This window comes from Poecilia formosa, unplaced genomic scaffold (assembly GCF_000485575.1).
Source record: "Poecilia formosa unplaced genomic scaffold, Poecilia_formosa-5.1.2 Scaffold36, whole genome shotgun sequence".
NCBI lineage: Eukaryota > Metazoa > Chordata > Actinopteri > Cyprinodontiformes > Poeciliidae > Poecilia > Poecilia formosa.
The window spans coordinates 2,925,685-2,952,406 of NW_006799975.1; the positions used below are offsets into that span (position 1 = coordinate 2,925,685).

A 26,722-nucleotide genomic window follows, 5' to 3' on the forward strand; every position below is an offset into this window, starting at 1 on the left:
AGACACAGACATAAATGCATTTTATTGGGATTTCATGTGATAGACCGACATAAAGTAGTGCATAATTACGATGCGGATGACATGTAGTTTTCAATTTGTTTTTACAAATAAAAATCTAAAAAGGTTGCCCTATCTTTACTGTGAAACCCCAAGATATATCTAGTGCAGCCAGCTGCCTACAGTCAGTAACTGAGGTTTGGCTGTTCTCTGAAGGACTTAGAGGTTTATTGGAGAGCAAACATTGTGAAGACGAACGACACAAACAGCTTCAAGAGAAAGTCAGGGAGAAGTTTATGTCAAGCCAAGTTTATTCATATAGCACATTTCAGCAATTCAAAAGTTTTTACATCATAAAAACCTCATACAGACATCAATTATGAAATTATGGCATTTTCTCAAATGCCTTAAAAAATAATCAATAAAGTGCACATCAGATATGTTGATCATTGCTTCACTCACTACTGATCAAAGGCAGCTCTAAACAAATGGGTTTTGAATCTGGATTTAAAGGATCTCAACGTTTCAGCTGTTTGCAGTTTTCTGGATGCTTAAAGAAGGTTTAGATTATAAAACACTATCTCAAGCTTCAAGTGTCTCACAGAGCTCTGGTAGAGCTGCAGTAGGGAGTTCTGACTAAACCATGGTTTTAGACTGAAAATTTGACAGGCCCCGCCACCTTTCTGTCCACAGCCCCACCCCCACAGATGAGTCTGCCGAGAATGCGAGAAATTGTTAGTTTTCCTGTAACGTTTGGTTATTTTTCCATCATTAGCAACACACAGGCACTCTTGAGCTTGAAGGACGGTATGCGCCAAACAGGGAGGGATGTGAGCAGCACGTACACAAGCATGATTGCCAGCACTGAGACGTTGGCTATCTGGTCGTCTTTTGTTTCTTCGTCGTTGTAGATAAATTGTGGAAAAGATTACAAACTGAGAAAAGTTCATATCTTCATACCGAGTATGCAAACTACTGCCTTTTAGTGACTGCATTTTCTCTGTTCAGGTCTGAAGAAATGAAGCTGGTCTCTGTTTTGGTTCCTTCTTGAATAGATATAATTATAGGTGTGTTTTGATTTGATGCTTGGACATTTTATGATCAGCCGATGGAGTTGGCTGTTTCCTGGTCTGCTTCCTGGCCTTGTTTTCTGCTTTTTACTCTGCAGTCATCTGAGCAGCCCCTTGTGACTTCCTTATCGACCACTACTGCGTTGTTATGTGACCAGAACAATTCCTCTCCACAAATATTAACCGGAGGCAACGCTTTGGATGTCCGCCCCGCTGTTTTAGAATCCTCTCCCACGTTTTTCGGCCTCATTTTCTCTCTTTCGCACATGAACGCGCACACAAACAGTGACCTCTCCTGCTGGAAACGGAGCAGGCAGCGAGGAATGCAGATCATCTCCGTGTTTCCCACAGAACCACTGTCAGGTCGACAGTATTTTACAACACTGTAATGGCTGCCCGCCGCGCAAGTTCACATAAGTGTCAGGAAGACGGAGGTGAGCCAACTGAACTGTTGACTGTCTGGAAACACGGAGGCAGCTGGATGTCACCGCAACTTACTCTGCTCTTTTATCTCTCTGGTGAACACTTACTAGCACTATTTGGTATTTTCACAAGCGGATTTTAAAGCACACTGATCTTTACTAATGATTTCAAAGGTGTTTTAGAGCAAGTATCCAGAAACCTGACTCATTAAACAGCCAGTCCACATTTTCCAAATTCAACATGAAGGTTAAGAAAGAGAAAAAAAACTAAAAGAAGTTCAGAAGAAGTAAAGTTTTCCAACATGGAGGTAAATTTGTTATAAAAAAAAAAAAAACAAACAACAAAAATGTGTCACAAATAGTGCTGACATATGACCAGCAATTTAGAATTATTTTCTTTCATCATTCGATTGTGCATTCAGGACTGTTTCCTCCTGAGCACAACACTCCTGTGTTACTTTAGTCTGTCTGTTAAACGTCCCAAAGTTACATTGTTAAAGGAATAGTCCGGCATATATCAGGTTAGGTTAACAGATTAAAAGTAGTTAATATCTAACTTTAATACAGGGGTGTCAAACTCATTTTCATTTTGGACCAAATCAACATCATAAATGTCCTCAAAGGGATGCTTGTGGTAGAACTCGTGTTTTTTGATGAAAAGTTTTTTGCACCATATGAGGTGGAATTTCTGCAGTATTTAAATAAATGTATTTCACAAAACTGCAATGGCAGCACTTTTTCTCACATCACACGAATTGTGTGAACAACATCCGGCAAAAACAACAAAGACAGCAGGAAGTAGTAATAGAGTGATGTTTTGTTTTTTGGACATTGTACAGCTGGCTCCACCAGCGCTCTCACAGCATCACACAGTTCTTAAAAACTTGTGTGTCATTCGAATGTGTTGAATCCATAACTCTTCACCAACTACAGTTTCCCCAAAACGCAGCACGGCTGAATTATGGATACAACTCATGACTGTTTACATCCGTTGCTGATATGATTTGTAATTTCTTATTTAATGGAAACAGCTCAATTACTAAACTGGGTTTTTGATAGCTTTGTGTCCTCATAAGCCATGAAAACTGGAACAAAAAATCATAAAACGAGTAATTTGTTGCTCTATTATTTAAGACATCACAAGAAAGGAAACACTAGAGAATTATAAAGCACACACTAAGCTGTAATAAAAGAAGCTGCATTAAAACAGTACAAACAGAGGAAACGTTGCCATAAATAGCATCCTCACATTGAGATCAGCAGTGAACTGAACAGGCAGCTTTGGATGTCAGGACTCATCCAGATGGGAGGGATTGATGCTTGGCAGAAACCATTTCAGGCTACGGCAGCTTGAAAATACACACACCTCTCAGTCTGACTGGTTGGATCATTTCTGCTGGAAGTCACGTGAGAACTTCGTTCATCCAAGTCAAACACTAATTACATGAAAGGGTAAAATTCTAATTACAATTGAAGTGTATTTTTGATGTATCTGTGCAAACTACATAACATGCTTTTAACCTTTAATTTAAGTGCATAGAATCAATTCAACAACATTTGAAGAAAAATATCCTTCCTCTGTTTTACCAGTGGAACATCACTGAGTCTTCTTCTGTGATACTTAGTCTTGGCTCCTCTCTTGTGGCCCCGTGTTTCTCTAGTTAACCAGTTCTGCTTTGGTTCGGCCATATTTTTTGGATCATTATTCGACTGAACAAATATTTCTGTGTCACAATTTTTTTTTTACTTCTAAAACTAAAATCTAGCTTTAGAACTATTGCTATTTCTAAAATTGGAAGAGAAACAGGTGCACAACTTCATAGATACTTCTCCATTCCTTACCATATAAATTCCCAGTAGTTTAGCAAACTTCATGTTTTTTTTTTTTGTTTTTGTTTTTGTAATGAAGGGATAGAAATGTTTATTCTTATTGTGATTTAGATAGCGTCTCATGGTTGCTGTGGAGACCCGGTGACCCCAAGGTGCCACTGTTTGCTCCAGATCTCCAACAATGAGCTTTGGGGTTTTTATTTATTTATTTATTTTTACCTGGTTTATTTCCTGCTTACTTTGAGTGTTTACAAAATAAATAAAAATCCCTGTTCAACCAAGTGGCCAAATGAAATGGACTTTCACGTCACGTCATGGAAACAGAAAGTCATAGATTGCTTTTCAGATGTTTCTAGAAACTGAATTGTAGAAAATACATTTATTTTGTGCCACCAATAATTTTGTAATGTGTTATTTTTTCCCATTCAACAAATGTTCTCAAATTAAAGGCACTTTTTCTTGAATTCTTTAGTATAAAAATATTAAATATATGAAGACAGCGTTCTTGATGAGCTTTGCATTTATCAAAGCTCCCCTTAGCTTTCTTTTATTAACAGGAATCAGAATACGTGTCTCCCGAGGGGTAAAGACTAGCCTGTCCTGAGTGGATTCAGAACTGTGATCGCACTGATCCTTTCTCGTCTTTAAAACAGAACCTCCGAAAGATGGAGGAGGAGACCTCAGAGGAGCCGGTCCGAGACCTCAACGAGCTGCAGAACGCCGACTGGGTGGGAAACCACACTTCATACCTCAGATTTATATTATTCTTATCATTCTAAATTATGGCTCTGCATCCAAAAATATGACATTTACGCAGCCTGACGTGCTGGACAGAAACTAATGGAACAAATGTTTGCTCTCTTTGCCAGGCTCGATTCTGGGTTCAGGTGATGAGGGGCCTGCGTGAAGGAGTGAAGCTGAAGAAGGTGCAGGAGCGTCAGTACAACCCTCTGCCGATCGAGTACCAGCTCACTCCGTATGAGATGCTCATGGACGACATCAGGTCCAAACGCTACAAGCTGCGCAAAGTCATGGTTAGTCCTGAAGTACTCAACAGAGACTTTAACAATCCCGGAGAGTAGCCCTGCAGACATGCCTCTTGTGGTGCATTCACACCAGCCCTGTTTAGTCCGCTTTAATCAAACTATAATTAATTTGCCTAGAAGGTTTGGTTCAGTTTGTGTTGAATCTGTAATCAAACTCTGACACACACCAAAAACTGAACTCTGGTCCGCCAGAGTTCAAACAAGTTTGATTAAAGCGGAGTTAACAGGGTTGGTGTGGATGCATCCTTATTGGTTCATTTCTTTGAGAATCAGCAAAACATTCAGCCTTGGTGCAACCAATGGGGGCCTTTTCCTGGTTCTTCTTTTTTGTTTTTTTGCCTATAAATAAGTTTCTTTATGACACGATGGGTTTGGTTAGCGTGTGGGTCTGCTTTGTTCCGTCAGGTTAATGGAGACATCCCACCGAGGCTAAAGAAAAGCGCTCATGAAGTCATCCTGGAGTTCATCAGGTCCAGACCGCCACTTAATCCTGTGAGTAAAAGGAAGTGCTTCAGACTTCAGCACAAAACAGAAGAATCCTTGTGAGGAAGCACAGATTGGTCTTTATCTGTAGGAAACAGTGAGCGTTCATGTGGAACAGCTCCGTCCAGCACAAGTGGCTTCTTGGCCCACAGCCACAGATGTCCCATACTGAGAGGATTTGATTATAACTTACCAGGCGCATTTATTGACAACCCTGGTAAAGAGGTGTAAAAAGCTTTAAGACAAATTCATCTTTTTCTGCCACAGCGTAATCTCTCACTACAAAAAAAACAAAACAATCTATAATTTGAATAGAACAGATTTCATTTGTACGCAACAAACACAGACTGATACTGATATTTGTAGTCAGTGAAAAGCTACGGTCTTCCTTCTGCTGATAAAAATCTGACAGCAAGACCAGCAGACGCTGTTGTCAAGATCATTTAATTCATGAAGCTGGAGAGGCAGCTCCTCTGCCTGGAGGCCATACGCCCTTCATGTCAGTGTTTAATTTTATTTTTTTTCCCCATTCCACTCTATGTATCTTACCCTGTCCCAGGTGTCAGCTCGTAAGCTGAAGCCTCAGGCTCAGCCTCCTCCGACCCTTCATGAGCGCATCCTGGAGGAGATCAAGGCTGAGAGGAAACTTCGCCCGGTTTCACCCGACGAGATCCGCAGAGGACGGCTGGGTAAGGAGACCCGTCATGCATTTATTAATGATGCAGCACAAACAGGCACACTCCACACCATATAAATATAGTTCACATTAAAATGTTTAAGCTGATCACATGCAGTGCGCTTCAGCCTTATTGCTTGAAGCTATTTCAGTTCATTTTGTGCTCTATATCACTAATATTTCTCTCTGCTCTTTGCTGTTGTAGCCACTGCTTCCTAACCTTTTATGTCTGTGTGGTTGCTGATGCCTATTAATGTTCTCTGCATTAAAGCTGCAATATGTAACTTTTATTAAAAAATTTATGGTTTTTTACATATTTGTTAAAAATGTCACCATGTTGTGACAGTGTAGTATGAGACAGATAATCTGAAAAGACTGATCTCTTCCACCTGCTTCATGTGCTGCCACTGCCGCCTGAAGAAATGCAGACCAATCAGAGCTAGGAGGAGGGGCTTGACGCTGTCTATCAACCTTGTGAATGCACTGCTACATGTGCTAATGGCAGAGAAACAACTCACCATTATCTGCCGTCATCTGTGGCCATGCTAACTAACTTTAGCATTCACAAAGAGGAGCTAAATTTTTTTTCACAGATTATCTGTCTCATAATATACTGTCACGTAATAGAGACAGTTTCAACAAATATATATAAAAATGTTTTTTAAATAAAAGTTACATACTGCAGATTTAAACAGTTTGCCATAGGATGAAGGTGGGACAGGAAATAATGCTGAGTGTCTTTGTTTTAATCATAAAGACAAATTCATAGTTACTGTGTCTGCTCTTATGTGTAGCAACATACTGGGAAAAAACAGTGCTGCATCAAGCCTTCCTTATTGTTCCATAAGATAAATAATTTACACCTTAACATTTTTTTCTGGTCTGCTGCTTAATGAGACCAGCTAGCCTTTCTTTCAATAAGGCTTATACCTTTAATTTAGCAAAAGCATGAAGAATATTAAAATTTTACATTCAAAAATCAGTCTTAGAAACTGTTGCATTATTTGTAAATAATAATAAATAACAACACAGGAATTTTGCTTCTGAAGAATGTAAAAATAAAGAAATGATCCAGACATTGTCTGATGATTCGGTCACGCAATTTTCAACCTAATTTAGTTCGACAACCAAAGAAATTTGTCCTTTTACAAATAAGTGAGCGTATCACAACTTAGTGCTAGCAACAGTTTTGGTGAGAAAAGAAGACTTATAGTTAGCCTAAATTACTACCAATGAGTTTAAGAACGAATTCAGAGGAGGCTACTAAAGCCCAATTTAGACAGAGTTCAGCAGATAACAGGAAGGCTGAGCAGATGACATTCAGGTCAGATGTTATGCCCCTTTAGATCTGTGGTCAAAATTGTTAGTATAACCAAAGAGCCCGAAATGGTCACTGAAATCACTTGAGGCTACTGCTAACTAGCTACTAACATCCCCTTGCTAGCTAGCGAGATAGGTTTGTTTCTATCACAGATGCAGCTTTGATGGCAGTGAATAACAATGTTCTAAAAATTAACCAATGAAAATCATACATTGCTTTTGAACTGTGGTTAAAAAGAATCATTAAAAAAATAAAGTAATGAAGCAGATTGATTATACCTACAACTTATTACTTTGTTGTGCAACATTTTGTGGCAATCGCTGCAAGCAAAATTGGTGGATCAAAGCTTTAAAAAAAAAAAAAAGTGATTAACACTTGGGCAGAGGGTAAGCGTTGCTGGCTCTCACAGGCGGACACAGCTACCAGGAATCTGTCAGTCAAAGTCCATCACAAAAGAGAAAATACCTTTTTTGATGTGAAAGCTGTTAATATTCCTATTAATATTTGCCAGCATTATTAGCCAACAAGAAGCCGATTGCTTTCTCCTGTGTGTGTTAAGTCCTGCTTTAACATGCAGTAACCTCCCCGCGCCGTGACCTTTTCTCGTTGCAGTAATTCGGCCTCTTAGCATGTCTTTCAGTTTTGATGCGTCAGGTAACGTTTCCCTTTGCTGCTTACCTGGCTTTTTATCTCATTTTCTCCACCATGCTGTGGCTATTCATCTGCTTTATCAGCTCACACATGCAGAGACATGCACACACACACGCACACACACACACACACACACACATACTCAGTACTGACTGCATACACAGTCCATGTCATGCTTCTGTGTGGTGGTTAGCTGTTGCTAAATGGGACACTCATCAGCAAGAGGATCCTTATGGGAACAAACACTGCAGGCAGCAAATCAAATACACTGAAACAAATTTTAATGACACTATATGGGGCTCTGTGACTTGATTTTAAAAGGTTTTCTTGTATTAGAGAAAAATATTATGAAAACCAAGTTACAGAGTAGCTGGTGGAAACTGTGTGTAGCTTAGCAACTAAAGGGCACAAGACATCACTCACAAACTAAGATTACAGAATACAAAACACAAAGAAGAGGGATAATTATATTTATGCACGTCATTTAGTTTGAGGCTTGCCCTTAAATGCCTTGAAATTTACAAGCAAGTTGACTTTAAAAACATTAATCACATGGCTTTAATTTGTGATGCGGCAGAACTATTTAGTCATATCTTCCATATAGTGTTTTTTTTTATGTCAAGCAAAAGTTTGAGTCACGCATAGACATTTTGATTGCGTTCTGTGACTTGAGGCGGATGAGGTTACCGCTAACTACATGCTAGTATACCCTTGCTAGCTAGCTGGCAGGCTAGATTTTTTTTTTTTTTTTTGCACCTATCTAAGATGTAGATATGGATGACAAAAGGGAAAAAGATTAAAAAGATGAACTGCAGTTAATGTCTTTGACTAAAGTAAGGATGTATCAAGATCTTTGGCTAATCTCACCAGCAGTACCATTTTATTTTAAATGATTCAAGGATTAAAGGATTTTTTTATTGTCATACCACCTTGCTTGTTTGTGATATGCAATTTGGACTCAGGTCCCAGATTTAAAAAATTACTACCCAAAAGATAAATAAATAATAAAGTAACATTTGAATATTTATAATATGTTACATTTTAATATTTTAATTAAATAAATATTATTTCTTTAATCTAGTTTTTAACAGACCAAAATCAATGTTGGGAGCCACATAAAATTGAACATACTTTTTTTTTATTAGAAACCATATTTTGAAGGATCACTTGATTTTCTTTTAGTTTATGAGAAATATTTTTGACCTGGAAAAATCTTTGTATCCTAATCTCAACGCCACCAACCAGAAAAAAAACAATAGCTGTTGCATCATCAAATCTGTTTTTAAAGATTTTCTGCATGCTCTCTCTTTTTTTTCAATTTCTAAGAGCAGGGATTCCCCCATTTCTCATTAAAACGGTGTCGTCCCAAGAGAGGAGATTAAGCCCGGCTCTCTGGCTGGTTGGAACAGATCGTTTTGCCTTGCAGGCAGTCTGGGACATTTAAAGATCTGTTGCTACTCTGGAGCTTTCAAAAGAAAATCACAGCTCAGGGTCTGAGTTATTTACAAGGAAAAGTGTACTTAAGTTGAATGATATGAATAATGTCACTGCTTTGTGATGAACATTAGTTTATAGAACTGTGCCATGTTGAGACAGGCTGATATTTAACCAGAAGGGTTCTTCTCAAAGATCTGCTCCATATGTAAAAGTGTCACACCACTGTGAACCACATGCTGCCATGGTAACCTCTCATCTACAATCTGAAATGACTGCAGAGGCAGTATGATGCTGTGGTCCAGGTTGCCTCCTACTGATGTCAGTGTCCCTCATCATACCACAGTCTTTAAGTCCAACCCTCTGCTATTTATGTTTTCTGGTGATCTGTGTGTGTTGTTTTGTGTACAGTTGTTCATCTGTAATGACAGATTGAGTCAACTGGTTTTTTACAGATGCAATATTAATATCTGTATTGGTCCAGATATTGGAAAGAATTCCAATATAGAATTTTAATTGTCTCTTGGGGACAAAGTTCCAGAACCATGAGTGCAGATCTAGTTAGTCTAATTCTATGCTTTATGCTCCAAGCCACATCATTATTTATGTTACATTATATTTAGAATATAATTACACTTTCTGAACCGTTTGAAAAAAAGGTTTGTTTATTTCTGTATGTTTGACCAAAACAGTCAACCTATTGTTTTTGTCAGTTTCAGTTTCTTTATTGTTTATTTTAATTTAGCTGCTAATTACACTGACAGAACAAATTAAAGTTGTGTTTTTTTGTTGTTTTTTTTACATGTTTGAGAAAGCTTGTGAAGCTGCTGGTGTATTTAAATGTGCTCTGCTGGTGCAGAGTTATCAAATAAATGAGTAATTCAGTACATTCATGTCTGTACTTTAAAGAAAGAAACATTTTAAGTCAATTCAGCTGTTTTTCTGTGTCCAATCGGTATCGGCCAATATCACGCTTTTTACTTCTTCAAACCAAACTTGCAAATGCAAGCCACAAATGAAAGACTGACACCTTCATCTATAAAGGGAATGTTAGAAAAGTTCAAAGGAAACAGTTTGGAAATCTCTCAATCAGGAACAGGAAAGAGAAAGACTTAAAAAGTGTTAAACTGTTAGCTGAGAAGGTACCTCAGCCATCAGAGAATATGGATTCTTTGGATGCCGTTAATGGTTAAGTTGTATTATGTTCTCTGTGCTGCTCTAATAAGAGAGGTGTCTACATTTTAGGTTTTGGCAAAACTCGCAGTATGCCTCAGGATTTGTTCCGTACAGGAGTAGGTAACGTATCAGCAATGCTGCGGTTTGAACAACCTTGTTTGGCTTTAATCTTTTGGCCTTATCTGTCTCCCCTCCCTGGCTGCAAACTAACGTCTTCCAAAAAAAAAAAGAAAGAAAAACTCGACTGCTAGGAGCTGAAAGAACTAAGCAGGATGCAAAATAATGTCTGAGTGAATCACTTTAAAGTCTTGTATGATTTTTTTTTTCTTAGAAATGTTGGGTTTTGGAGAGGCTTACACTCCTGCACCTCCTCCTCTTACGCTCCTCATTTTCTACTAAACATTTTGAAGGTTTTGTCCTTTGCTTTAAATATTCTGCTTTCATCCCAGTTCCAGTTTGGTCAATACAAATTAAGGTCTTATATTTGAGGACTTAGTTCACACAAAAAGATAAATATTATCAGTGTTAGTGGTAGATAAAAGGATGTCATAGATAATCTACATACTTAATTTAACCTGTCTGCGTTTTCTACGTTCCCCTTTGAGCCTCCAACCCCTCCGCATCCCTCCCCAAACTCCTCCACCCTCAAATGGATCTCCATCCCTGGTCCTCTGTGGCAGATTAAATTCCATCCTTTCACTCAAACGAATCTGGTTCCCATTTTACAAATGGGGGGGGGGGAGAAAAGAAGAGAAAAACCAATTTAAAGATCCGACGTAAAACCCAATGAGGATGCAATGGAGCACAGGAGGAGGCGGGTTGAGATCCATTTGATCTGCTTTCCCTTCCTGTCGAGTGACTGCCTCCTGCGTGGCTCTGTGCAGATGAGTTCAGTCCGTACATGGGCAGGAGGACGTCCAGTTCTCTGTCTCTGACCAACGGGTCACGCTCTCCCAGAGCGGAGCCTTCCGGATCTCAGTCCGTCCCTCAGAGGAAGAAACTCCTGAAGGCGCCCAGCCTGGCTGAGCTGGACAGCTCCGACTCTGATGTAAGTTTTTTGTTTGTTCATTTTGCTTTTGTTTTTTTTTAAGCTTCACCTTTCAGAAGCAAAAGGACGACTGCAGGGCATGGTAACATTTGTGTATTCAGGACGAGTTGGTCGGGCGCACGTCGGCGAGCAACTCCAGTGTGGCAACGTCTTTGATGGACGATACGTCCCCAGAGTCTTCACTGGGAAAGAAAAGTGAGTCAGGAAGATTTTTTCTTTTCACCTTTCATCACAGCTGAATTGACTGCTTAATAAAAAAAAATGAACCTGATAGCATTAAGTGAGATTTAATCTAACAACCTTGACACCCATGACCTAGAGTTTATGTAATGTGTGATTTTTTTGTTCTGTGGTTAAAGGAATAGTTCAGGACTATTAAAGTGAGGTTCTGGTGAAACATTATAGCAGTCAATGTTTTACTATACAATACAATAACTAGTATTAATAAGTCACATGCTTGTTAAGGACACAGTAAAGTACATCAATGTTTCAAAAAGTTAGAAGTCTGCTTTGGGTCTCCTTAAGCTAAATGTTAGCTTTAGCCTCTGGGTTCAACTAACCTCAACTCACACTAAAGATGCCAGCAGAGTTCTCTACTGCAGGTAGAGTGTTAACTTCTCATCAGTTCAAAAATAATTTCTGATTTAAGTTTCCTCCTGTGTTGTCTGTTCTTTCTTACACCAGCCCCTCCCATGTTCCTACCCATCTCCTCCACACCTCAGCCAGAGAGGCGTCAGACGCCCCAGAGGAGACACTCCATCGAGAAGGAAACGCCCACCAGCGTCCGACAGTTCCAGCCACCATCCAAGCAGAACTCCAAGTCTCTGGTGAGTGAGATCCCCGCATTCATTCACTCCTAAACTGTGAAATGCCGTCTGAAACACCAGCTGCCTTTCTATTGATTATATAAAAGTGCCCAAATTTAAGTTGTGAAAATAAATTCGCTCAGCAAAAAAGCACCAATTTAAAAAAAGAACTCAAGATTTTTAATAAAAAGATTTTTGCACTAGGATGAGGAGGTTTTTCAGCTGCATCAAAATTGGTGTATTTCATAAAACTGGAATGGAAACACTTTTTTTGCATGACATGAGTCATACGATCAACAACCGGATGTTACTACTGGCAAAGACGACAAAGAAGACAACAGGAAGTGGTAGTAGGAGGATGATGATTTTGTGTTTTGTTTTTGCTCCTGGACAGTTTGCAGCTGGTTCCACCAGAGCTCTGATTGATGATGAGTTCTAGCGCCATGGATGAAATATGAATATATCTCATGTAACTGTTTACATCTGTTACTGCCATGATTTTTATGACTTATCGCATGAACAAGCATAGTCACATGTGATTTTAATTTCATTTTTTTCTTAGTGGAAACATTGCAATTGGGAAGTTGTGTTGTTTTACATTAGCAGAATATCGACAAAGATTTGCACACATTTGATTTGTGAAAATTGGAAATTATGTGAAGGAATAACCAAGAAGACAGCTGAAAACTTTAAAGAAGTTAACTGCATCTTGCTTTGGTTTGAAAGTTAAATAGATCACTGTTTTCTCTCCTTTGGTCGCCCTTTCTGTAAAGTACAATCAGTTACTCAATCCAGCTGCTCTGTTCTTCTTCCCCACAAACACCTCATCCGTTTTCACATTCAGATCGTCGGGGCGACAGCCTCGCATCCTTCCTGGATCACTTCCCTCCTGCTCCTCCTCCTCCACCCATCTCCCCCAGCTCTCCATTCTTTGCAGAGCTCCCACCCCGCTGAGGCGTTTCTGTTGGGTTTGGTCAAGGTGCTTTTTGTTCTGTGCAGAAGTGTTTGCATCAGACGAAGGGAGTCACTTAAGGTTAGCCAGTCTCCTCTCAGTCAGTCCTGGTGCTTTAACTGTAGCCCTGCCATCCCCTCCTAATGCTTCTTTAGACTCCATTTATCAACGATAACAGCAAACTTCTGCCATGGCCTAAAGTTACTAACCAGGGTTATGAACTTTGTGGCTTTTCTAAACTTGGCACAAGTAGATACTAAAACAGTTTCTGGAATATCAAGTGCTGTCACATCTAGTGTGTATGTTTGCTTTTGGCGCACCTCTGTTTTGTAGAGTGCAAGTGTTTGTCTTCAGGGAGGAAAGGTGTAGAAATCACAGTGTTCAGGATGAGGCAGCTTACTTTACTCTCGTATCACCATTTTGTTTTAGCCATTCTTTATCCACACTGAAGGATCAAATCATAATCTGAGGATGAAAAGTGTGATGATCAAGTAATCATTAGCTCTAAGCTTTCACAGCACTGAGGTGAGTGGATCTTCTTCAAAGTGAAAGAAAAGAAAAAACTCCAAAGCAAAGGTACTGGCATACAGCCTCTGTTTAAAACTTGTTTTGCAGGCGAGTTCTTCTTTTATTTTATCTTGTCTTGACAAGAATTCCACAGTCCAGCACATCCCATACTAAAACACAATTGAGTAAAAATGTAGTTTAAATTACTTTTTTTTTTTTTTTTTTTAAAGTGGATTCAGGACCAGCTTCGCGTGCCACAGCGCTACTTTCTTGTTGCCTTTCCTCCATGAAGATTTGGATTTGAACCTCCTTAGCTCCTCCAGTTACCATGGCCTATTTAGACTTTTCATTTTTGGATGATGTCTTCACATTTCTCTGTGAGATTTCCAAAGCCTGGGATATTATTTTATAGCCCAACCTTGCTTTGATCTGGCTAAACCACAAACCTTTTTAGACCTTTACAGAATTCATACAGTAAATACTTCATACACTCTTAACTGATCATAAGTCAGTTGTTTACACTGGTTTGAATTTAGGGGTATAAAAATAAGAGGGTCACACAGATTTCCATTTGTCAAAAAAAAAAAGAAAAAAAAAATTAAGACCATGTGTCCTTTTGCTCCACATCTAGTTATTTACTACCATGTTGGTCTACTACATAAAATCACATATATTGAACTTTACAATTGTAAAATGATAAAACATCAAACAAATCACTTCAAGTTACAATATTTTGGGGATTGTAAAACGAAGACATGCTACACTTGTTCGTTCAGTCAGCTTTTCCTGCACCATGTGGATATCACAAAGTATAAATGCATTTTTTAATGGTTCTTTAAAGGGTGATGTGGTATAGAGGGGTTAAAAGAACGGTTATGATTTTGCCTCTAGTTTTGAATTGTTTGGGTTTAAATAAGTGTGTTGTTTTGTTGGGGGTTTTGCAGGAGGAGTTTTGTTTCCCCGTGGAGTGTCTATCTCTGACGGTGGAGGAAGTGATGCATATCAGACAGGTGCTGGTGAAAGCAGAGCTGGAGAAGTTCCAGCAGTACAAAGACATCTACAACGCCATGAAGAAGGGCAAGGTACCATTAAATGAATCACATGGCCGACACTTACTCCACGCTTGGCAGAAACAAGTCAGGGTCATCTGATTTCTACCATATCTTAAAAACAAAAACCTATTTCTGTTTTGTGATGCGTTTAGAAATAAATGACTAAATCTAAGTTATAGTCCCATGAACTGTATTCATCTACTAATGCAATGCTAACTGATGAGTTAGCATCAGTTAGCATGACTGATGCTAACTGATGCATCAGTTAGCATCAGTTAGCTAACTGATGCTAACTATTGTAACAAATATGTTACAATAATGTCATTGTAACATTATTGTTACAATGACATTATAACAATAATGTCATTGTTATGCCCATTAATATAAAGTCTTGGGAACATGTGTATGTATTTCATTTTATGTGTATGTATGTATATGTATTTATGTGTATGTATTTCACAACTTTTTACATTTTTCTTCAGAAAATAGTTTTCTGTTGTTGAGTGTACATGTAGATGTCAGTGGACTAAATAATTCTCTTCATATTTCATTACAGCTTTGCTTCTGCTGTCGAACCAAAAGGTTTTCCTTCTTCACCTGGTCCTATACCTGCCAGTTCTGCATAAAGTAAACCTTTTCATATTTAGAAATCAATACAAGCTGGACGTCTCCTCGTGTTTTGCAGTATTGACTATAATTGATGTTTGTTTTATTCTGTTTGTAGGCCTGTATGCTCACAGTGCTGCAAAAAGGTACGTCACACAGAATGAATCCATCGGCCAATCAGCTCACTGTGTGTCAGTGTGATGGTGTATTAGGGCCATTGTAGACAGAAAAAAATGAGTCAATTTTCACCAAAATATTTTTAGATTGATCTCAGAAATTTTATAGAAAAAAATAGAGAAATTTCTAAGTTCCAAAATTTTAATCTCAAAATTTAAGTTTTTTTTCTATCAGATTTTTAACGTTTAAAGCTCCGAAATTTCCTTTTTTCCAGAAAATTTCTGGGATTAATCTCAAAATTTCTGAGTTCTTTTCTCACAATTTTTCTACTTTTGTAGCTCAGAAATGTCCTTGTTTTGTTTTATTTTTTCTAGAAAATTTCTGAGTTTAATCTAAAAGTTTTTGGTGGAAATGTACTCATTTTCTTTTTCTATGTACAATGGCCCTCATACGTCATAAATACAACTATATACCACTGATAACATTTCTGCCTTCAATTTCTACCAGATGCGGCTTCCATCTAAACCGTATTCCAGTCTGCCTATCTACTCCATCGGATCCACCAACACTCTGCCCAGAGACAGAATAAGTGCCATGGCTGCCATAGGACAAGGCCTCTCTGTGGCCGGAGGGCCGGGGCCGTCGACGGCAGCGGGAGGGGCCTCTTCCACCGCAACTTTGAAAGGAGCTACGAAGGCAGCATCTAAAGGAGCTGGGAAAGCTACGGGAGCAGCTGCAGCTGCCAAGGCCGACAAACCGTCAGGGAGCCAACAGCGCCACAGTATCCACAAGACCATGTCCAAGTAAGAGCTCCAAAACTCCTCATTTGCTGCCAGAAAAAAAGTTAATTATTCTGCATTAAAATACACGTAGAAATAATATGAGAACAGCTTGTATAATATTGCGGTTTTAAAGCTAAGAAGACAAAACAGTGCAGTGTTTCTAATTCTGAAGTGTCTTCTTCAACAAGCTGAGGCTTCAAGTTTGCTGCTTCACACAGCCGGCCACTGACATCTAGTGGAGAAAATTAAAATTGCAAGTCTGGAAGATTACAGTCTAAAGCACAGTTCATGTCCAATAAATGTGAATATACGTCCCGATTGTCAGAGTAAAATAATATTTTGAAAATAATAACCTTTAAGCAGGTATTAAACATACTTCTCACAAAGCCCCCATTACTGTTTTTTAAAAAAGCTTTTAATCAATCTGATGTGGACTGAAAAAAGTGTAGGTGGAAGGATAAAACTATTATAATATTAGAACTATTTTTATACATACAACATTTTCAAAATCCAAACAACTGAATCTTTTCTGTATATTATTCTAAAACATATCTACAGGGGGCCAGTAGACAAAATCAACAATCATAATTAAACATTGTTGTACTTGTTTAGCAAATGATTTTATACATTTTTTACATTTCACGCATGTCTGGGAAATCCTTTAATGTCCCATGGCAACCATTTAGCTGCTCAAAACGCCTGGGTGTATCTAACCCCACCTTCCAGACGCAGCTCCTCCTCATAGCTGCACTTTCAATGCTTCTGAGCTTCCACCTCACAGAGCAGCCCTCCGCCATGACTCCACCACTCAGCTCCTTCAGACTAGCCAGCAGCAATTAGTAACACTTTTAACACCTGGTGGAACTGCACATACGCTGAGCTCATTATAGGAGCCACTTCTAAGTGCATCTCCGGTGAAAACATTGTTAAACGGTTAATGGAGGAGTGATCACTTCCTGAAGGCGGAGTCTCAGAAAAAAACTGTTTTTAAAGAGACACAGGCCCAGTTTCAAGCCATTAAACTACAAAGTAAATTATATTTGATATATACATAATTTTTATAACAACTGAAGGTAGCATCATTTCTTGATTGTTTATAAAATGACACTATATGGTTGGAAAATACATTATACTGCCCCTTTAATAGAAGTAGAGGCTTTCAAACATCCATCTCTGAGGAATGCATCTATATCGAGTGTCTCAATTAGTTACAAAATTCCTAAAATAAAATGACTTTTCATTCGTATTGTAATTTATTGAATGTTTTAAGTGTTTCTGTTGCTGGGCACCTGAAGCCAGCAGTTTAATGATCTCAGAAGCTTTTCTACAGAGGCCTGGTATTTGTTTGTCTCTGCTCGCTGCAGGCTCTCGAAGCACGGCTCTCTGAAGTCTCACGAGGAACTGGAGCTGCCTCCCGAGCTAACGGAGGATTGGGCCACCATGGAGGTGTGTGTGGACTGCAAGAAGTTCATCTCTGACATCATCGCCTCCAGCAAGCACAGCCTGTCGCTGGCCACCAAGAGGGCTCGCTTAAAACGCAAGACGCAGTCCTTCTACATGTCGTCCCCTAAAGGGGCCGAGGGCTACAGGCCCTCGGAACGAACAATCAACGAAATCTAAAAGCACTCATGCTCACCCAGGTCGCAAAGAGCGGTCAGAACGACTAACAAGAATTTTTAGAGACAAGGTTTTCCTTTCCTCCTCATCATGCACAGCAACTCCAGACAACTGCATGTTGCAGGAACCGCCAGTCTCCTTCAGTTCTTTCCCCCGCCCCCTCACCCCCTCACCAACATCTGAGTCTTACTCTACTCTGCCCACAAGCAGTCGACGTAAAAACAACCTGAGAGTCTGGGTGGACTGACATCTCACCACTGATGGCACAAGAGGGCGGTCCAGGTCAACTCAGATTCATTTTAAAGCACAAACCAGAGGAGGGATTCTCTTTTAAACAGAGAGAGAGAGACGCTCAAGAAAACACAGAATATAAAGCTGTATATTTTATATGGGTTATAATTTAGTTTTTTACATGCGTGTTTGGGTGTATGTGTGTGTTCTGTAAAGGATCGCTTCCGAAAACAAAACAAAAAAAAAGAAAGGAAAAGCCACCTTCTATTTTAGGTTTCACCGATGGACACAGCTCAGGGAGACGTATCCTCACTGCTGCTGTCAGCCCACCTGAGAGCTTCGTTCTGCTCATTTCTCTGGAGGAAATGCAAGACGTTTCTGACAGAATTAGAATCAGACAGAAACAATGTTTTGTTTTAAATATTCATTTGTGCCAAATAATACTTTTTTCTTTTTTTTTTTTTGACAAAAACCTTCGTTCTTTGGGGGATTGTTGCCATGGTATTCCTGCTAAAGCCCACAATTAATCCATCTGTTCATTGTTGTCTGCTTATTTAAGATAAGATCACAGAGGGAACAGTTTCTAGTGCAAATATCTTAGTACATTTGAAATGATAAAAACTAATAGTAACTCTTCAGCTTGCTTTAAGTCAATTTCTTAATATTGATTTAAAAAAGTAATAGTTCCACTGGCAGATTATTTCACTTATTACATGGGGAAAATATCTTATAATTAGTGAGAAATGCAAGTGGAATTAGTACTTTTTTTTAAAAAGAAATAAATATTAAGGAAATACTTATTTAAAAATAGCTCCTATATCTTGTTTAAATGTTACTTTTAAGTTCATACTCTTAAAAAAATAAGAGAAAACTAACATATTTGCATTAAAAACAAGACCAAAAATACTTTTGTGTTTTTGCAGTGTAACTCCATCCTTTAGCATTGTGTAGCTCTGCAACACATCCTAGCTCATTCTCAAACCAACAGAGACACATAGATCATCTAGTGAGTTCCAGGTCTGCTCCAGGGTTTTGTTTGAGTAAGAAATCCATCCCACAAAATGAAACCACTTTAAATAAGGTCCAGAGTGGGCATCCTGATAGGTTTACCGTCATTAATCAGAGGTAGATCAGCTCCAGTCTTGGCTGAGATGATGGAGATCCTCAGCCTATCCACCAGGAGGAAGCTCACCTCAGCTACTTTTATCTGGGCCTGTTTTTACTTTCTCATGAACAACATTTACTACATATCTACTAAATGAACTATTTGTATACAAGGTGATTTTGTCAGAACTTGGGTGTTTACCAGATATTTAACAGTGCTGGATGTAATTTTGCTCCAACAGAACCACTGCTGAACTACTGGGTCTGCTGAACTACATTGTTTACGTTCAGATTTACAGCATCTGGTTTCTCCTGGTGCAGAATTATGACGCATCTGAGTTAGTGCCGCAAATGGAAGTGGCACAGATCCAATTCCAAGAAATTGGATCTGTGCCATGAAAAAGTTGGATATGAGTCGCATTTGGGCAGGAAAAAAATTGGATATGGGTCGCATTCTCCTGACACTTCTAAAATGTAACAGATCAGAAATAGTCTCAATAGATACAAGTTGCAGAGATTTTTCTCGATTTTAGTTTTTTTAAAAATCTACATGTATTTCTTTTTGTTATGAATGAAACAAATCACAAGCATAATCTAAAATATTCCCTTTTTTTTTACACATGAATCTTTCCAGAAGCTGTGAAGTTCTGTGACATCAATGCAGTTGTTCTGCAAAGCAAACCATCTGTTTGTTTTATTTTTATTTGATTTGTGTTTGAATAATTTTCATGTAATACGTGCATTTTTATTTTATTTTTTTGCATAATCTGAATTGTCTCTTGACACTAATCAACATATAGTAACTCATTTACTTTTCGTTCTATTAACTTCTTCTGTTACAATGTATGCATTGTGTAAAGGTTAGTCATAATGAAATACCTGATCTACAGACGATGAAACCCCAGTTCACTGTATGCTCGGCGAATAATTCACTGTGTGGCTGTTTTATGCACAGCACATAACATTTAAAAATGCCTTTTATGATTTAGAATTATCATCCGGAGTGGAAGGAGGTACAATCTGCCTTCTTTCCTGGACGTGTTCCTCATCTACATGATATATTTCTGCCTTACAAGCTGCCTTTCATGATCGCTCATTCGTTGAAGAGTCACCCAGCTTCGGTGTACATACTTTGTTTGTGATGGTTTGTGTGTGAGAGTGTAGATCAGGTGGATGTTGTCTCGGTGAGGACAGCGCTGACAGTGACACAGTTGAGGAGCTGCACCTGGGAGCGGTACGGTGTGACAGGCAGCAACATGCATGTACTCCAGCGTAGCTTGTTCCCTCGGTCTGTATTACCTTTAATCTGTAACTACCTGCAGAGATTGCAACGAACGACAACAATAAACTGTATTGCAATACATGAACGGAGTGTTTTTGTTTTGTTCAGACGAGGAGCCAAAGGGAAAATAATAATAATAATAATAATAATAATAATAATAAAAAGATTACTTGGATTTCAGGAGTTCTAGATGTTAATATTAGTTTAATAATAAATTACAAAATTTTATTAAGAAGAGGGAAAATTAAAATCTCAAAACATACATAGAACTACATAGAAAACCAAAATGCAGAGCATCATCAAGGACTATATGAATGTAGCTGCATCTAAGTGGTTAAATGTAACTTCCCAAGCACACAAATAATAAATAAATAAAATTATTCCAAAGTGAGTAAGCGGGTTTATCCGAGACAATGGCGACTAAAAAAAATTACTCTACTTTTCACTGCGGAGGGGGGAAGAAATACGTCCAGTTGCTATGGTGACACGCCAAACATTAGCTCAGGCTAATAGCACCGTGTGAGTCGTGCAACAGAAATTAAAAGTAAAACTGAACTCGGGGTAATTACTCGACGCTTTATGAGACTCACGTAAGTGTTATCTAGTCAGACTCACTTCGTGTGAAACGGAAGTTAGTCAACTCATTGTTTTGGATTACTGTAATGAGGAAGGCGAAAGAAAGTTGTTGTGTTTTTATGAGCCTCTATATTTGATTCAGTCAAATAACGGTGTGGAGGCGGAGGAATCCACTGACCTTGCCGCTGTTCTCCACTCAGGATGTCCTTATACTTATCTAAGATTCAGAGTCTCAGAACAGTGGCTGCACTGGAAGACTGCGCTCACCAGTTGGACTTACTGGGACATTCCCTGTCGGTGCAGATCAGCAGGGAGCGAGGCTCCACATCCACACAGGTCCTTCCACTGTTTCACACCCCAACGGGAAACCAGGGCGGATCCTAGCGTCTTTAGTTCCCTGGGCCAACATGCTCCATGCAGCATAGATTATCATGTAGCTACCATCATAGACACACTCAAGATTTCTTTTACTTTTTTTTCTTTAAAAAAAAATAGTGAAAGTAACTAGAGTAATACTATAAACACATGAAGCAAGGCACAAACATACTATATGCCATGCAGTTAAAATTAAACAATACTAATACAAAAGATTTATACAGTTAAAAACAACAGCACCCAATAGTTAAACATTTGCAAAATCATGCGCACTAGAGATGCATTTTAATATGGACTGCAAAACTGTCGACTAAAATCTACATTTTTAAAAGTAAGACAGTTACTTTGAAACACAAATTCAATTGCACAACTGTCATAAAAAATGTCCTACCCTTTGTTAGATAACTATTTTTCAAACAAGAAATAGCCCAGCCAGCATGCCTAGGTGGGCCCCATGTGGGGACAAGGAGGGCAGACTATATGGGTCCCATATGGGTTTGTCCGCGGGTTCCACGATGGCCCCACATGGGTTTGCCCATGTAGGGCCACAGCCCACATGGGCCCTGCATGGGCCCTAGCTGCAGATTCAGCTGCACACTGTTTAGTAATGTAGCAGCTCATGCCGCCCTACAGGAGAGGCAGCCCTGGGCAACCGCCCACATCGTCCATGCCAGAAACCGCTTCTGCAGAAACAGCTGGGTGTTGCTCTGATCTGTCCATTATGTCAGTTCCATCATGATGGTGATTACTATCACCTTTCAGCTAAATAGTTTATGATGCTCTCTTGATTTCTTTTTCCTCCTTAGTGTTTGGAAATATTTCCTGAGTGAAAAATATCTCCTTACGTATGTTTCTTTATGCCCATGTTTAGGAGAAAGACAGGCTGGTACAGCTCAAAGCAGATTGGTGAGTAATTATCAGAACAATAAAAGCTAGAAGTATGCTGCATCAGGTCTTCTCCCCCTCCCTTTAAATATGTTTTGTTTGTGTCTGCAGTCAGTTCATCTGCCATCATGTCACCAAGCTGTGCTTTGAGCTGGAGGACACCCAGAGTTTTGAGTCAATTCCACAGGCTATGGAGGAGGATGAGGCACAGAAAGCAGCCAGGAAGAAAAGGTTCAATACTGCCAGTTTTTCTACTAACAAATGTTTTATTTCTTTTAAACTTATGTAGTGTATCTCCCCACCCAGAGAGGAAGAAAAAATGCGGAAAGAGAGAGAACAGGCTCTGCTGATACAACAACAGGAAATCGAGGACAAAAAGGATCAGATCCACGTGAGAGATTAGCAGTGTTAACGTGTGCTCACTGGTCCAGTTATTATTTGTGCTTTTCCTAGAAGAAAAACCACTAGAGCAGAAAACTGCCTTAGTTCTCCATTATGTGTTTGTTAAATCTTTCACCGTGTCATGACAGAATAATATGAGACAGATAATCTGCAAAAAAAGTCGAGCTCCTCTGCCTTCTCTCAGTGCTAACTACAGAAACACACAGCTCCGCCAAAAAAAGCCAATCAGAGCCAGAAGGAGGGTCTTATCGCCATCAGTCATGCTTATGTATGCGCCACTCACACTCTCCCCCGTGCTCTCTGCTATGCAAGTGACTTCATGCCTAGTTAGCATGGCTGCCGGTAACGGTGGATAAACAGTTTTCCTGTAATGCTAAGTTGTTTGTCCTCCATTAGTACACTGAGCAACACGTACCTGAGATTGATTGACAGCAGTAAGACCCTCCTCCTGGTTTTGACTGTTTTTATTTGACTGGAAGTGGTGCGTTTCTTCAGAGAGCAGTAGTAGCACTGAAAGGAAGTGGAGGAACTCAAATTTTTCAGATTATCTGACTCATTATGCTAAAATATAGTGACAGTTTTAACAAATATATGAAAAAAAAACATACTGAACCTTTAATGCAGTATGTTATATATGGCATCAATTTGGACAGATTGATGGCATATTTTTTTTGCACCAATTCCACATCGTCTGCCTCTTTGTGTAAAAACACTTGATATTTTCACTTCCTCTGACTGTTTTCTGGTTGTGTGTGAAAATCTCAGTTTATGGAATACTAAGAGCAGCACATATGGCATCAACAGTCATTTTACATTCAAAGTAATCTATTTTCCCTGTTCTGCATGTGATTATTTAATTTGCAATTTGTGTTGAAAAGCAGTCTACGTAATACGAGGGTGAGTGTTAGTGTTAGTGTTAGTGTTAGTGTTAGTGAGTGTTAAACCGAAGAAAATACCTCCCAGTACTCTCAGCTCTTCCAATAACTTTTCCCGCACAGAAAATGTACCTTCTTTTGAATGAACTGGAAGGCGAAAGATCCAAACTGCAGAAAAAAAAGAAGTCAAAAACCACAATCCTGTCCACACAAATGGCCAAAGAGTCGTGGCGGAAGGCTCAGCTGATGGACCAGCTGGAGGTACATCAATCTCCAAGTCTTTCTTTCACATCACCCCAATCTCCCAGAGATTCGTGCCAGTACTTCCTCCTCCGTCAAATAGAACTTCACCCCTTCATAGTTTTGTTCGCCTTTGTTCTCAGCTTCTGCAGAAGCAGATGGAAGAAGAGGCGAGATTTCACGAGGAGACTGTGAAGTTCCTCCAGACTCAATACGAGGTTGGTAATGTAACGTCATGAACGGGATGTAAATGTAGAGCGCAGGGTTAATTTAACTGCTGTGCAATTCATATGTGGTTCATTCAAAATCTAGTTGAGGTTTGCAAAAAGCTGTTACAGGAGCAAGAACTCCAGGGGTTCTTTAACCTTTCATATATGGGTACTGGAACTTAAAGCTAACAACTGGGAATCAAGTTTGGATATCATTAAAGGGGAAGTATAATAAGTGCATCAACTATGTTGACTTAAGTTATAAAAATGCATCAAATATCACTTAAAAGAAATCTTCCTTCATAATTTATCACCTTGAAATTGGGCCTCTGTCTCTTTAAAAACTCTTGTTATTTCTGAAGCTCCACCTTCAGGAAGTCATCACAAAGTGGCTCCTCTATTAACCTTTTAACAACATTTTTACCAGCATTGCACTGAGAAACAGCTCCTATTGAGCTCAGCTGATGCGCAGTACCACCAGGTGTCTGCCAGTTGCTGCTGGCTAGTCTGAAGGAGTTGAGTGGGGGAGTAAGGGTAGGGGGGCTGCTCTGTGAGGCGGAAACTTGAGGTAAAGCTCAAAAAAGTCAACTTTATATAATACTGCCTGAAGCATTTACGTGTGTCGAACATTGGTGCAAATGTTTTGCCACAGCATATTTTTTATTCTCCAGTTTTAAAAAATCCTGTTTGAAGCTACTGTAACTTTCTTCTGTTGCGTACACAGAATTATGAATTAGTATGAACCAAGGAATAGTTGCTGTGGACGGCTAATTATGTTTCTGAAAACGAGACTAAGAGGGATATTCAAACAAAACAAAGACATGAATTCATGTATATGATTTGATGAATCATACATAATCATGTATATGATTCATCAAATCACTTAGTAGTAGAACACTACCAAGTGTGTTCTGCAGAACTAAGTGTTCTGCTACTAATAGTATGCTAGTATTAGTAGAGTACTACTAATAATAGTAGTCCTCTATGAGTAGAGTATTACTAATAATAGTAATACTCTACTAAAGTTAGTAGTCTTAATATAGAAGACTGCTACTATATTATCATACACATGACATAATTCTATGTTTCTGATTAGGAGTTTCAACAGAGGCTGCACAAGTGGAAGCAGCAAACCAAGAAGATGCAGCAGGAAAAGCAGAGCAAGCTGGATAACCTGGGCTGCAAAAGAACTTTGAACACAGACAAGCTGATGGAGATGAGGAGGATGGTGAGCAGCAGCACTTGTACCCTACAGCTCACTTTTAAATCATATCACTAATTATTGTTGCTTTCAGTTTAAGGAGATGGAGCGGGTGGTGCTGGAGGACAAGAAGGAGCAAGAGTTGAAACGCCAACAGGAGGAGGAAGCTAAAGCCGCCACAACGGTAAGGACGGCCAACCGGAACACCGACTGTAAACGGACGGAGTCGTCTCAGTGTGCTGATGTTCTCGTTGTGATCTGTGCAGATCCAGGCCTACTGGAGGGGCACCATGGTCCGCAGAGGCCTCGGCCCCTTCAAGAAGGTAGAGGAGAAGAAAGGCAAGAAAGGCAAGAAAGGGAAGAAGAAGAAGTGACTTTTATTTTCTTCCGACACCATGTTTGCAAGTTAAGCAAAAAGAAAAAAAAATTTGGACAAAAATATGTAAACTATACATGTCTTTATTGTAAAAAAGAGTATTACAAAATATTACAAATGTTTTTAAAAATGAATCAAACAGGCAAACTGATCAGAAGTGGAGTGTCAAATGAAACCATACAAGTAAATTACATTTTTCCATTTTGCACATTTACAAGGTTTCCCCTGAGGGAAAAATGAGTCAGAAATGTCATTAAATTAAATATATATATATATATTAAAAAATACTTTGAACAATAAATAACACTGGCAAGTTTACTCTTAATGACCATAGGCCTTACACTTTATAACAACCCATTATCTGGACAGGATTTTTAATACAAACTTGATAACTGACACACATATATACAGTAAGCCAATAAAATAAATCAACAATCCACCACATAAAACTGAGTCAGCAGAAGTTCGGCACAGTAAAAATTCCCCTTCTTTAAGTCAGGGAAGCAGAAGCTCCAGCATTGCACAACGCCCAGCGCTTCCGAGGAGGACCACAGTTAGAGAACCTTTAAGAGTGCTTTCGTTTCTACTAGATTGTGTTTTCTTTTCTTTCTTTCTTTCTTTTTTTTTTTTAACAGCACCCCTGTTTGACATGTTCACGAGTCATGGGACAAACAAACCAGCAGTGATGTCAGTGAGACTGCTTGAAGTCCCTTCCTGCCTTTAGTGTGAGAGGCTTCAGATGTCTCTGGGACGAACTGCTTTTAGTCGAGCAGTTCGTCCTGTTGAACGTGCATGTAGTTGTTGTCTCCCACGATGACGTTGCTGAGGCACGAGCCGTGGATGATGATGTTCTGGTGCTGCGCGAGTGGATGAGGAGGCTCTGAAGGCGCGGCCTGTGCCGCCTCCTGCAGGCTTTGGCAGCAACTGCAGCTCACCTCAACTGTAACATGAGCAGGAACGCAAGGTGCGATGTGTTCAGGTGCTTAAAAAAAACAAACTTCAAGATGCACGAGTGTGAGCTGCAGTTGTTACCCACCTGCTTTCTGCAGCTGAGAGTCCTCCAACAGAGGCCGCCGCTCACCCGCTGCGGAGGGGTGGGAATCCCCGATGACGCAGTTGATCATGGTGGAGTTGCTGATGTTGATGATCAGAACCGTAGGGGGCGGGCTCGTGAGTCGATCTGTCAGTGGAGGTAGTGAAAAGCGAAAGAACATTGAAATAGGAAGTAGATCTTTTCCAGAGTGACGCCACAGCGGAATTACATCATTATTTACTGAAGAAAAAAACTTTTTTTGCGTCCAACAGCTGCTTTACTTTGACATAATCCACATATAAGCCTATTAGATTTATGTTCAAATACAAATAAAACAATG

General features: G+C 39.3%; 2 protein-coding genes across 5 annotated transcripts in view; both read left to right on the forward strand.

The window, feature by feature from the left end:
• spire1b (spire-type actin nucleation factor 1b) overlaps positions 1 to 18,294 on the forward strand; it is a 37,462-nt gene extending 19,168 nt beyond the window's left edge. Inside the window, exons 5-18 of one of the 4 annotated variants that reach the window (XM_016670656.1) lie at positions 3,973 to 4,047; positions 4,189 to 4,353; positions 4,771 to 4,857; positions 5,408 to 5,537; positions 7,458 to 7,499; positions 10,991 to 11,154; positions 11,256 to 11,349; positions 11,839 to 11,981; positions 12,805 to 12,993; positions 14,364 to 14,501; positions 15,028 to 15,098; positions 15,196 to 15,223; positions 15,702 to 15,997; positions 17,341 to 18,294. In XM_016670656.1, the coding sequence (XP_016526142.1) occupies positions 3,973 to 4,047; positions 4,189 to 4,353; positions 4,771 to 4,857; positions 5,408 to 5,537; positions 7,458 to 7,499; positions 10,991 to 11,154; positions 11,256 to 11,349; positions 11,839 to 11,981; positions 12,805 to 12,993; positions 14,364 to 14,501; positions 15,028 to 15,098; positions 15,196 to 15,223; positions 15,702 to 15,997; positions 17,341 to 17,596 (1,878 nt within the window). In that variant the 3' untranslated portion in view covers positions 17,597 to 18,294. The remainder of the gene's footprint in view (positions 1 to 3,972; positions 4,048 to 4,188; positions 4,354 to 4,770; positions 4,858 to 5,407; positions 5,538 to 7,457; positions 7,500 to 10,990; positions 11,155 to 11,255; positions 11,350 to 11,838; positions 11,982 to 12,804; positions 12,994 to 14,363; positions 14,502 to 15,027; positions 15,099 to 15,195; positions 15,224 to 15,701; positions 15,998 to 17,340) is intronic. The other 3 variants (XM_016670657.1, XM_007550509.2, XM_007550510.2) reach the window with 3 other exon arrangements.
• Positions 18,295 to 20,692: 2,398 nt separating this feature from the next.
• On the forward strand, positions 20,693 to 25,533 carry drc9 (dynein regulatory complex subunit 9). The gene is made up of 10 exons (XM_007550511.2): positions 20,693 to 20,800; positions 20,987 to 21,122; positions 22,033 to 22,067; positions 22,158 to 22,277; positions 22,353 to 22,437; positions 23,447 to 23,584; positions 23,707 to 23,781; positions 24,869 to 25,000; positions 25,068 to 25,157; positions 25,240 to 25,533. The coding sequence occupies exons 1-10, from the start codon at positions 20,790 to 20,792 to the stop codon at positions 25,345 to 25,347; spliced, it is 930 nt and encodes a 309-aa protein (XP_007550573.1). The 5' UTR covers positions 20,693 to 20,789; the 3' UTR covers positions 25,348 to 25,533.
• The last annotated feature ends 1,189 nt before the right edge of the window (positions 25,534 to 26,722 follow it).

Excerpts from the sequence above, each read along its gene's own strand:
- drc9 (XM_007550511.2), top strand. Across the intron at positions 22,068-22,157 it reads GTACAGCTCAAAGCAGATTG|TCAGTTCATCTGCCATCATG; the intron begins GTGAGTAATTAT and ends TTGTGTCTGCAG. Across the intron at positions 22,278-22,352 it reads AAAGCAGCCAGGAAGAAAAG|AGAGGAAGAAAAAATGCGGA; the intron begins GTTCAATACTGC and ends CTCCCCACCCAG.